Genomic DNA, 12,500 nt, shown 5'->3' on the forward strand with positions numbered 1-12,500 from the left:
TGCCATTTGGGACGCAGCTATAGATTTTTTGAGGTGCCCTTTAAAGCCTGACACACACTTTTGAAAGGAAGGCCGCTTTGTGAGACAGAGAAATCATGCGGCTCACCTTATTGCATCTATTTGTATGACCAGGCACGCACAGGTAAGTCTCAACCTTTTTGTCCTTACACTCCAAATTTCCCTAATTTATTTTCCTCTTCAATAAGTCAATGCTATTTAATCCCTTTTCAGTTTGTATGTCCTATTTTTACAAATATATATCAACCAATAAAATGTATTAAAAAGGGTGTCTAAATCTTGTTGGATACACTCAAGTGTCATAACTCCACTCTATAACTGTGTTTATGACAATACATAAAAATAATATAATAAAAATAACCAGCTGGCAACAAGCCTTTATTTTTTTTTACAGAGGAAGTTAATGAGACTAGAAGTCTTGAGGCATTATATTCCAATGAGCTGCTCGTACGTGACAAAATAAGGTAAAAAAACTAAAGTGAAAGGCACTAAATTTTAACACCTTCCTCTTTATAATGTTGATCAGTAACGACTGTAAATTGTTGGTGAAGGTCAGTGAAGATAATGCAATACACTGTAATTACAATTACATAGACTGAAATAACTGTGGTATTAGGCCGTACTCACACTATGTACAGTTGCCTCGAACCGGGCCAAAGCACGCTTGTCCCCCTTCCGTCTCCCCCGACGGCCCGCACTCACACTGCAATCGGGCCTGGGCACACTTACGTCATCCATGCTGCGCTGTTCAGTGAGAAGCGCTCTCTCACTCAGCAGCACAGTGGAGATTTCTCTAGTTATATCGTTTTAGTCGTTTGATATGCCGTGATATGCAGACAAATATTTCGCCAAACAGTCTTTAGGGATGCTGGGACACGCAGACAGATATTTTGCAGAACAGATCAGCCACTTTTGGAGCTAATAAACAATCATAAAGCTCTCGTGCTGCAGGAATGAGGAGGTCTGCTGAAGGTGCAGCTGTCGTGCAGTGAGGGGTTTGAGTCTTTAATAAACTACGACAGTTTGCGTTCACTAAACAGTAAAGCCTGATTTATACTTCTGATTTATACTTCTGGCTGTGCATTTATACTTCTGCGTGCTGTCTCTGTCAGTCTGCATTAACACTTCCGAAACGCTAGTTGGCAGTGAGGTGTAAATGTTCCTCTGTGTCGAGTTTCTTCGCTACTTTATTGCTTTTCCTGAACACTTCCGGGATGTACAAGTGGCTCAAACTCGCTCATTTTGAGGCAGGAACCGGCGGACGTGCAACAACTTTACCTACGAGGTAAACACAAAACAAAACTTTCCATCCGGAGCTCCTTTACAGGACTCCACACTTGTAAACAATCGCTCGCGCGGCTCTCGGTCCCGCCCAGACTCGTCAGCGCTACCAAGCCGACCAATCACAGAGCTTACGCTACGCGTCGTTTCGACGTGTAGTTAAATTTTTTGAGAGGTGCACGTCAGCCACGGCGAAGGGCTATGCGTCAGCGCCGTAGCATACGCCGGTGTTTGACGCAGAAGTATAAATCAGCCTTAAGATTGATTAATAAAAGTCCCTTAAAAGTCACGTCTCGCTTTCAGTTCCCAAGTGAACCGTGTTCAGGCACACCTCTTCCGACCGGGCCAGAGCCAGCCAAGTGAACTGTGCCTGAGCCCGATTCAGCGACCTCACACTTCTCAAACGATCCGGGAAACGGGCCTGGGCACGGTACGGATGGCATAGTGTGAGTAGGCCCTTACTGTAGCCTAGCCTACAATACATTTTTCAAGGTGCACAAAATCAGGGTACAGCATCAGTATCATAAGACTTTTTTTGACCTGCACAAATAAAAAATGTATACTATAACATGTGAGAAATGTCTAGAAACATCTTAAACTGTAAAAACAGTTTGATGTGTTCAGATGCAGGCTTTTAGAAAAAACGTTTGTATAAAAAGAGTTCAGATGCAAAAGCCGTTAAAGGCCACTTCGGCCAAAAATGAGATAATGGCACGTAGTACATGTTCAACAAAAACTTTTGTTTGAAATCATCCAAATCCCAGCGTTTGTTCCTAGTTTGTTGGCAAAAGCCGCTAAACACCACTTGTCTTTGACAGCAAAAGTTGCTATATCACGAGACCCAATCAGACGTGCAAATCAAGTCATATGTTTTCAATGTTTTCAAGCGCGCTGATACGCCGGCTTTTATGAAGAGACTGTTTTGTTCCGCTTTCGATTTGAAAAGATGAAGTTTGATGAACTGCATGAGACTGCCTGACTGCCAATGAATGGCAAATAAAAACGTCCCTTACCTCAAAACTCTGAAATATGGATCCTGTTTAAAAAGTCAAATTTAAAAAAGAGACTTATTGTGTTTCTATGACTCTAATATGACTGTGGACGCTCTAAACCTACACACAGTTCTGTCCAAACAGCTTATAAAAGATGATTTTGCCCTTTAAAAATTGTTTCCGCAGATTCCAGATTTTCAGTTGTATCTTTGGCAGATATTGTCATATCCCAACAAAGTATATGTCAGATTATATTTATTCAGCTTTCAAATGATGTGTAATTCTGAATGATAATTAAACAAAGTACATTTTCGGCTACTGCCAGTTGAGGTGTGTTTGGGAAGTTCTTGCAGTTTAATTCAACAATTACTTATGAGATTGGACTTTTACAATTGCATTTATATACTTTTATTATTCTTTATTTATTTATTATTATTATTATTATTATTAACAATTTTAAGATTAGGTTTGTGTGTTATTTTTTTGGCACCAAAAGCCTAGTGTTTAGTGCATTGACACATACATTACGTTGACCCATGTTCGATTCTCTGCTTGAGGTCCTTTGCCAAGCCTTCCTCTATCTCTGCTCCCCACACTTTCCTGTCTGTAAATCTCCACTGTCCTATCACTGTAAAGGCAAAAACCCCTAAAAATAATTAGTAAAACTAAACAAAAAACGTTTTTAAATTTAAACTACACCAGCATTCTACCACTATTCCGTATTATAATTATTTATTTATTTCTATATTCTTTGAAATGTTTTTTATTTCATATAATTACATAATCATTCATTTATTCATTCTCTTTTCAGCTTAGCCTCTTTGTTATTCTAGGGTCACCACAGCGGAATGAACCGCCAACTTATCCAGCATATGTTTCAGGCAGCAGATTCCCTTCCAGCTGCAACCCATCTCTGGAAAACATCCATACAAACTCATACACTATGGACAATTTACACTATGGACTAAATTGTTTGCCTTTTTTTCATTCAGTAAACTGCTTATAATAATTGGTGATATTTTTTAAGACATTTAAACATCAACTCAATAATCACCTGCCAAACTACAAACAAACACTATTTTCACTTATGTGAACTTCCTGCAAAAACAAGTAAACAAAGCCATACACTTACACAAACGTGTGTTCACTGGCATTTAATGTCTGTACAAGAAGAATCAGCCTTTTTGCTGATAAACCGCAATGTACCTCGATGGCAAACGAGAAATAATTTAGCAACGTATTTACATGGCAAACACAACAAGAGTTAATTCACAGTTACAGCAGAAACAAACATAACAGACATGCAGTGCGGCTGTACATGTGCTTTAATATCCCCAGAGCACTGTTTCTCAATGCCGGTCCTCACGCTCCACAGCTCTGCACATTTTTTAGATGCTTATCTCACATCAAACATTTGTTTTAATTCAACAACAAGTGCCCTGCGAAGGCGACTCAGTTTGAGGTGAGCATAGATGCTGCACTGAAATGGCATCTTAGTGTGCTATATGTTAATTTATATTGTGTTTATTTACAAAGGTCACACTTCATGTTTCTTTAGTAAGACGCTGTAGGCAGTGCTGTTGTGTAAATTCGTTAACGAATGTTTAAAAGTTAAATAAAGGTTTCTTGTGCTCTGGGAGACAGTAATGAAGGAGAAGGGACTAGGGAAGAATGCACACTGTGTAGGGAACAACTCTTCTAAAGAGCTAGTGATCTAAATCAGCCGGGAAACATGCAAAATATGCAAATCGGTGTAGCGCGAGGATCGGGATGGAGAAATTCTGCCCTAGTACAACACAAAAATATACATAAAAACAAGCTTAATTCAGACACAGAAAGGCAAAACTGATACTAGAGCAATAATACTCTGAAGAAATAACTAGTATCACTAACTAGAGTCAGTCTGTTGTGTGCGATGATGTTATTAAACTCAGAGGAGTGTGTTCAATCAATCTGACACTTCACAGACATTCTTCATCTCATAATGAAAATTGTGTCATTATTTACTCTCTCATGTTGTTTCACTAAATGATGCAGTTTGGGTTAGTCTTTATGCTCTTTCCACGTTGAAGGTCATTTAAAAAAATCTAACATCCCAAATAAGCTGAAATGTCATTAACGAAACATTTAATTTTATAATATTTGGAAATAAATGATACTTTAACGTTTTCTCAGAATGTTTTGAAGCACTTCGTGAAAAACATTCCATAAAAAGAACCAATGATTTTAGATTATTAAAGACTCAGAATGAAAGAGTTATTAAAAAAAAGAGATATTAAAGATTCTTTTCAATGAAAAGTATAAAAAAGTACACACAAAACATTCCTCTTTGGGCAAGTTGTTTGATACAAGAACAATTAAAGCCACCAAACATGATTTAAAATGTATCATGAAAAAAATACTCTATGTGCATTAAGATATATATCGTAAATCCTGTGACTTTTAGAAAATGATCCGCAAAATTCACTTTTATTTTTAGTTTGCGTTTACAATCAGCATAAAGTTTGTTTAAAAATAAAATGGGTACACTGTCAGAAAAGAGTCCATATTTTTACGTAAAAGTTGTATATTAGTAACTCAAGGCTGAGCATTTGTACCTTAAAGTTGTATATTAGTACCTCAAGGCTCGTTATTGGTACCTGATAGTTGTATATTAGTACCTCAGGGCTCAGTATTAGTACCTTAAAGTTGTATATTAGTACCACAAGGTTCAGTATTGGTACCCTAATGTAGTAAATTACTACCTCAAGGTTCAGTATTGGCACCTTAATGTTGTATATTACCATCTCAAGGCTCAGTATTGGAACCTTAAATTGTATCTTTGTACCTTAAGGCTAAATATTAGTACCTTAAGTTTTATATTAGTACCTCAAGGCTCAGTATTGGTACCTTAATGTTGTATATTAGTACCTCAGGGCTCAGTATTAATACCTTAAAGTTGTATATTAGTATCTCAGGGCTCAGTATTGGTACCTTAAAGTTGTATATTAGTACTTCGAGGCTCAAAATTGGTACCTTAAAGTTGAATATTAGTACCTAAAGGCTTAAAATTGGTACCCTAAAGTTGTATATTAGTACCTAAAGGCTCAAAATTGGTACCTTAAAGTTGTATATTAGTACCTAAAGGCTCAAAATTGGTACCTTAAAGTTGTATATTAGTACCTAAAGGCTCAAAATTGGTACCTTAAAGTTGTATATTATTACCTCAAGGCTTAAAATTGGTACCTTAAAGTTGTATATTAGTACCTAAAGGCTCAAAATTGGTACCTTAAAGTTGTATATTATTACCTCAAGGCTTAAAATTGGTACCTTAAAGTTGTATATTAGTACCTAAAGGCTCAAAATTGGTACCTTAAAGTTGTATATTAGTACCTAAAGGCTCAAAATTGGTACCCTAAAGTTGTATCTTAGTGCCTCAAGGCTCAGTATTGGTACCCTAAAGTTGTATATTAGTATCTTAAGGGTGCATATTTTACTATAAAGGTATTAGCATCTTAGTACTGCCTCAGTGACAGATTATACCTTTATTTTGGAGATTGTAACAATTAAAGGGATAGTTCACCCAAAAATGAAACTTTACTCACAATTTACTCCCTTGCAAGGTGTTACAAATCACTAATGAAGACATTTTGATACCCATTGGCAAAACATAGCAGAAAAAATTAATACTATGGAAGTCAATGGTTACAGGTTTTGTGTTCAACAGAAAAAATAAACTTTGTGATACAAGTGAATTGTGAGTAAGTTGACAATTTTTGTGTGAACTATCCCTTTAAGTCTCACTATTAACTAGTGCATTATGACGTGCCTGTTATTAAGATACTGGATGTTTATTAATACTAATAAAGTACATATTCTGCATGATATTAATCTACATCCCTAATCCGACCCAACATTTAAATCCAACTGCTGCCTTAATAACTATCAATAAGCAGCAAATTAGGAGTTTATTATTAAATTCACAATAGTTAGAATCATATTTTAAACTAAAGCATGACCAATCTTTCTTAAAAAAAAAAATAAAAATGAAACAGCATACTTGTGCAAATGACATCATGAGAGTATAAATAATGACCAAATTTTATTTTGAAGTGAGTCACTCCTGTGATTCTGCTTAGTGTCAGATTTGTAGAGCTGATATGAGATGTTGTGTTGAGTGTCTGACGGCCATTTTTCCTTCATTTAAAGAAAAGCATGCTGGAAAAACTAAACCTCATTACATTCATCAGTCCCGCACAGAAGAAAAGATGAGAAATAAATGTACAGAATATTACAGTGCTGTGCTTTCACTTGATTTGAAGAAGCATCTCCGATCAGCATTGATGGCTCACATTTACAGATAAACCAATAAAAAGGACACATAAATTAATGAACATCTCTTCGAAATCAATCCTTGCTTCACTTCAGGTGTATCTGCACATCATCATATGTATTTAAGAATCTGCTTGCATGAATAATTGCTTGGAGAAATCTCACGAAACTAATTCAGGTCGCATTTCACACCCAAAAACCAAAAGATGCAAATAAGGAATATGATTTTGCATGAAGAAAACTGAGTCCATTCTGACATTACTTTCATGTGTGCATTTCGATATATATAAATAAACAATGTGCAATAATGGATGTGTAAAATAAAGGCACCACAATAAATATAACCATGATATACTGTAACTACGTAATTATAAATAATATCATTGTTACAGTGATGAGAATTAGTGGTTAAATCTGCTTTATTACAATGAAAGTAATGTCAGATTGTAAAAAAAAAAGTACATTTTCTTTAAGCAAAATATAATCGCTTATTTAAGTCGATTTATTTGGGGTCAAATTTGACAATCTGTGCGAATGTGAATTTCACAATAACACAAATGACCTCAAGCGTTTAGTGAGATGAAAATGAACTTCTTGGTTTTAATTGAGTGATCTTTTTTATAAAAAATGATTTAGTCCTGAAATAGCACAAGAAATCTTAAAGACTGACACACATCAGCGGGTTAAAGTTGTGAGCAAAACCTACTTTAAAATGAGCCGAAACCTTCGTTTTTGTAAAGCATTTGTTAATACTCAAAGCCTTAAGCAAACTTCTGCGAGTATAAAAATGGCTAAAAAATAAAAGTGGATTCAGATCCCTGATGTAAACAATCACACTCACAAACCTCCTGCAAGCAGCACCGTCCGGGTCCATTATCAGAACATTTAGCAGAACTTAAAATCCCTGTGCTGAAAGGAGAAACACGATATGATTGGATTAGTCTGTATCTAAACCTGTTAGCCAGGAGCTGGTTTACATCATCAGTGTTGATCCACTTGTGCTTTGTTTTCTGACGGCTGCTTTTGTTTAACCTTTCGGGACATTTAAAGAGACAGTTCACCCAATAATGAAAACTATGCCATCGTTTAAGCATCCACCACTTGTCCTTGTCTCTGTTTAACACACAGAAAGATATTCTAAAAAATGTCATTGACTTTCATAGTATTTTTTGTCTCATTATGGATGTCAGCATTCATCAGAATATATTGTTTTGTGTTCAACAAAAGAAGCTTATAAACGTTTTGAATCACTTGAGTGTGAAAAAAGATTCACTTGATGAGTGAACTGACCCTTTTAAAATGTCAATCGTGAGCTTCTGTTTGATTTTATTCCTAAAACGGTCACACTTTAAAAAAGGTTTCATTAGTAAATGTTAGTTAATGTTAACATGAACTACAGTACACTTAAAAAAATGTCTTGTTTTTAGTCTAAATATCTAAAAATTCTTAAATCAACAAGCATTTTATAGACAAGCAAAACATATTGTGTTGTTTTCAGAAATAATGAGTCAAATTTAAGTGAGTTTTCCCCTAAAGCAAGTAAAATAATCTGACAATATGTTAAGGAAAAAAGAAATCCAGTTTTCCTTTTGATATAGGATTATTTTGCTTAGCCTATTGTCTGATTATTTCGTTTGTTTTAAGGAAAAACTTGCTTAATTTTAACATTTTATTTCTTAAAACAAGACAAAATGTTTGCTTGTCTATAAAATGCTCCATAATTCATAAATCTTTAGATATTTTTAGAAACATCTTAGTAAGAAAAGCATTTTGCGGTGTGATAAAGAACACCTATTAATACCTTTTAATGCATTATTAAAATCTAAAGTTGTGCTTGTTAACATTATTTAATGCACTCTGAGTTAACAAGAAATAAGAATAATTGACTTTATATAGATCAACCCTGAATAAACACTGTAATATATGTATTGTTTATTGAAAACACATTAACTAACGAAACCTCATAGTAAAGTGTGACCTCTAAAACATACCTGACCGATTGCAATATCAACAAACACCTTCAGATGCATAAATCCCCACACTGAAGACTTCATAAAGCTGGATTTTCCTCCATTCGAGAGTGCAGATCTGGTCTGTAACAGTGGTCCAGATGAACAGATCCAGTGCTTTGGCTCAGTGACTCCTTAATGTTGAAGTTTTCACTCGTTCTTCGTGAGTTTGCTGATTGAAACACGTTCTCCTCCATCTCTGTAGGCCTTTTGGCACATTATAAATGTCTGCAGGCAAGAGCTACACAAGTCTCTTTACTCAAACGACATGAGATTTGCTGGTATCTGAGAGAGAGGAGAGAAAATATAAAGCATTGAGTAATTATGAAATGTCATTGCTGGATATTAGTTCAAATAGAGGGTAGAGTAACAACTTTAGAATAATGGTCCATTGGTTAATGTATTTACTAACATTAACTAAGCATGAATAATCTTGTATTGTATATATTAATCATAGTTCAACTTAAACTAAGGCATTATTGTAGGGAACAACCTTCTTAGGATTGTTTCTCAAGCTTTGATGGGTATAAGTGCTCTTTAGCTTGATCATAACATGAAAGTCCATCCAATATATATATATATATATATCAGGAAATTTAGCTGGAAATATATATATATATATATATATATATATATATATATATATATATATATATATATATATATATATATATATTTATGCATCTGAAGGTGTTTGTTGATATTGCGATCGGTCAGGTATGTTTTAGAGGTCACACTTTACTATGAGGTTTCGTTAGTTAATGTGTTTTCAATAAACAATACATATATTACAGTGTTTATTCATGGTTGATCTATATAAAGTCAATTATTCTTAGTTCTTGTTAACTCAGAGTGCATTAAATAATGTTATATAACAGAGCAAGGAAATTTAGCTGGAAATATATATATATATATATATATATATATATATATATATATATATATATATATATATATATATATATATATATATATATATATATATAWAAATATATATATATATATATATATATATATATATATATATATATATATATATAAATATATATATATATATATATTTTTTATATATATATATATATATATTTATATATATATATATATTTATATATTTATATATAAATATATAAATATATATATATATATATATATATATATATATATATATATATATATATATATATATATATATATATATATAAATATATATATATATATATATATATATATATATATATATATATATATATATATAAATATATATATATATATATATATATATATATATATATATATATATATATATATATATATATATATATATATATATATATATATATATATTTCCAGCTAAATTTCCTTGCTCTGTTAAGAATTACTTGTGAAATATTGGATACTTTAATTTGGGCTGTTAAATTGGATTTCAACTGTATAAATATTTGATAAAAGTAATTTATTATGTTGTGCTGTTTTAGCACTGATGTTGGACAGTTATTTGATTTCTTAAATTATTACAGTGTAAATTGCTTAAAAAAATAGCTCTGCTGTAATATATAACATTATCATTATGGGACATTCTACCAGAAACACGTAACAGGGTCTGACTTAAGTTCGGGGAAAAATAAAAAAATAAAAATCGCATCCTTGACCACTGTCAGCTTCTTCTTTGTCAAATGATGTATGATGTCACGTTTGAGTCATAGCCTCAAACATGTATTGCACGCATGGACTGACAGAAACATGGACACAGTTGTACATTTATTTGAATTATATATTTGTAGTAGGGCAGCGTAGTGGTGCAGTGGGTATCGCTCACAGCTGGTGTGACCCCCGGCTGGATCAGTTGTCATTTCTATGCAGAGTTTGCATGTTCTCCCTATGTTCACGTGGGCCTTCTCCAGGTGCTCCAGTTTCTCTCACAGTCCAAACACATGCGCTATAGGTGAATTGGGTAAGATAAATTGGCCATAGTGTATGAGTGTGTGTGTGTTTGTGTGAATGAGAGTGTACGGATGTTTCCCAGTGATGGGTTGTGGCTGGAAGGGCATCCTTTGTGTAAAACATATGCTGGAAAAGTTGGCGGTTCATTCCGCTGTGGCGAGCTCTGATTAATAAAAGGAGTAAGCCAAAGAAAAATGAAAGAATGAATATTTGTAGTGTTTATTTGTAGAATTTATTAATAATTTCATGTTTTTAATCATTCATTCATTCTTTTTCTTGTCGGCTTAGTCCGTTTATTAATCCGGGGTCGCGACAGCGGAATGAACCGCCAACTTATCCAGCATATTTTTATCCAGCGGATGCCTCTGGGAAACATCCATACACACTCATCCACACACACACTCATACACTACGGACAATTTAGCCAACCCAATTCACCTGTACCGCATGTGTTTGGACTGTGGGGGAAACCGGAGCACCCGGAGGAAACCCACGAGAACATGCAAACTCCACACAGAAACGCCAACTTAGCCAAGGCTTGAACCAGCAACCCAGCGAACTTCTTGCTGTGAGGCGACAGCACTACCTACTGCGCCACTGCGTCACTTCATGTTTTTAATCAACTGATGTGAATGATAACAACCTTAAACTTGTAATTTCTGAAGTATTTCTAAATAACATAACATAACATAAGCATAACAAAATGTTTACAGCTGTAGGTGGGCTGAGGACAAGGACAATAACAGGGTTTGTACAGCGTAAAGTGTTTTTAATAAAGAGAAAAAAATCTGAGAACCAAATGAATGACATATTCCTTTACAAAACAACTCACAGAAATCAACCATCAGTCCATTTTAGACATTATTGGGATGAAATACTTTTTATTCACTGTATTTGTGGGCCTACTCACACTATGCCATCCGTACCGTGCCCAGGCCCGTTTCCCGGATCGTTTGAGAAGTGTGAGTGCGCTGAATCGGGCTCAAGCACGGTTCACTTGGCCAGCCCTGGCCCGGTTGGAAGAGGTGGGCCTGAGCGCGGTTCACTTGGGCTTTTCACTGAAAGCGAGACGTGACTTTTAAGGGACTTTTATTAATCATTCTTACTGTTCAGTGAACGCAAACTGCCGTAGTTTATTAAAGACGCAAACCCCTCACTGAACGAGACAGCTGCACCTTCAGCAGACCTCCTCATTCCTGCAGCATGAGAGCATTATGATTATGAGCGCCAAAAGTGGCGGATCTGTTCGGCAAAATATCCGACTGCGTGTCACCGCATCCCTAAAGACTGTTCGACAAAATATATGACTGCATGTCACCGCATATCAAACGACTGACACGACATAACTACAGAAATCTCCACTGTGCTGCTGAGCGAGAGCGCTTCTCACTGAATAGCACATCAGCGATGACGTAATTGACCGATTGTGGTGTGAGAGCGGGCCGTCGGGGGAGACGAGGGGGGACAAGCGTGCTTTGGCCTGGTTCACGCAACTGTACATAGTGTGAGTACGGCCTATGTTTTTATTTCAGGGACAGATAATGTACGTAAATTGTCCCTAATACAAAATATTTGTAAAATTAGTCCATGCAAACACTAATAACATTGCTATATCAAATGCATGTACCATAAAAAAAGAAGAAATAAATAAATTGTTTATAAGAAAAAATAAACAAATGAATGAATGAATGAATGAAAAAATAAGGAAAAGATATTTGTTACCTGAGGTCTTCTTCTCTTACTGGCCTCCTCCAGGTGTTTGTGCCATAAGATCGCAGAGAAACGATCACTAGTCTGAAACTTGTAAACATTTCCTGTAGAACGCACAGATTCATAAACATGTGAGCAAGTATATAACTGATTAGACACTTACTAGTCATTAATGAAGCATATATAAAGAGCTAAAGGACTGCTGTTTGTGGATCAGATTCACCTTTATCAGGATCGT

General features: G+C 34.9%; 1 protein-coding gene across 4 annotated transcripts in view; it reads right to left on the reverse strand.

The window, feature by feature from the left end:
• LOC101882086 (ras-specific guanine nucleotide-releasing factor RalGPS1-like) overlaps positions 1 to 12,500 on the reverse strand; it is a 325,318-nt gene that overhangs the window by 8,650 nt on the left and 304,168 nt on the right. For 2 of the 4 annotated variants that reach the window (XM_073951912.1, XM_073951909.1), the window contains 3 exons: positions 12,486 to 12,500; positions 12,275 to 12,366; positions 3,424 to 8,896 (listed from right to left, as the gene is read on the reverse strand). The exon at positions 12,486 to 12,500 is cut by the window's right edge and continues 91 nt beyond it. In XM_073951912.1, the coding sequence (XP_073808013.1) occupies positions 8,867 to 8,896; positions 12,275 to 12,366; positions 12,486 to 12,500 (137 nt within the window). In that variant the 3' untranslated portion in view covers positions 3,424 to 8,866. Of the gene's footprint in view, positions 1 to 3,423; positions 8,897 to 12,274; positions 12,367 to 12,485 lie in introns of those variants that run through there. The other 2 variants (XM_073951911.1, XM_073951910.1) reach the window with 2 other exon arrangements.

This window comes from Danio rerio, chromosome 5 (assembly GCF_049306965.1).
Source record: "Danio rerio strain Tuebingen ecotype United States chromosome 5, GRCz12tu, whole genome shotgun sequence".
Taxonomy (NCBI): Eukaryota; Metazoa; Chordata; class Actinopteri; order Cypriniformes; family Danionidae; genus Danio; species Danio rerio.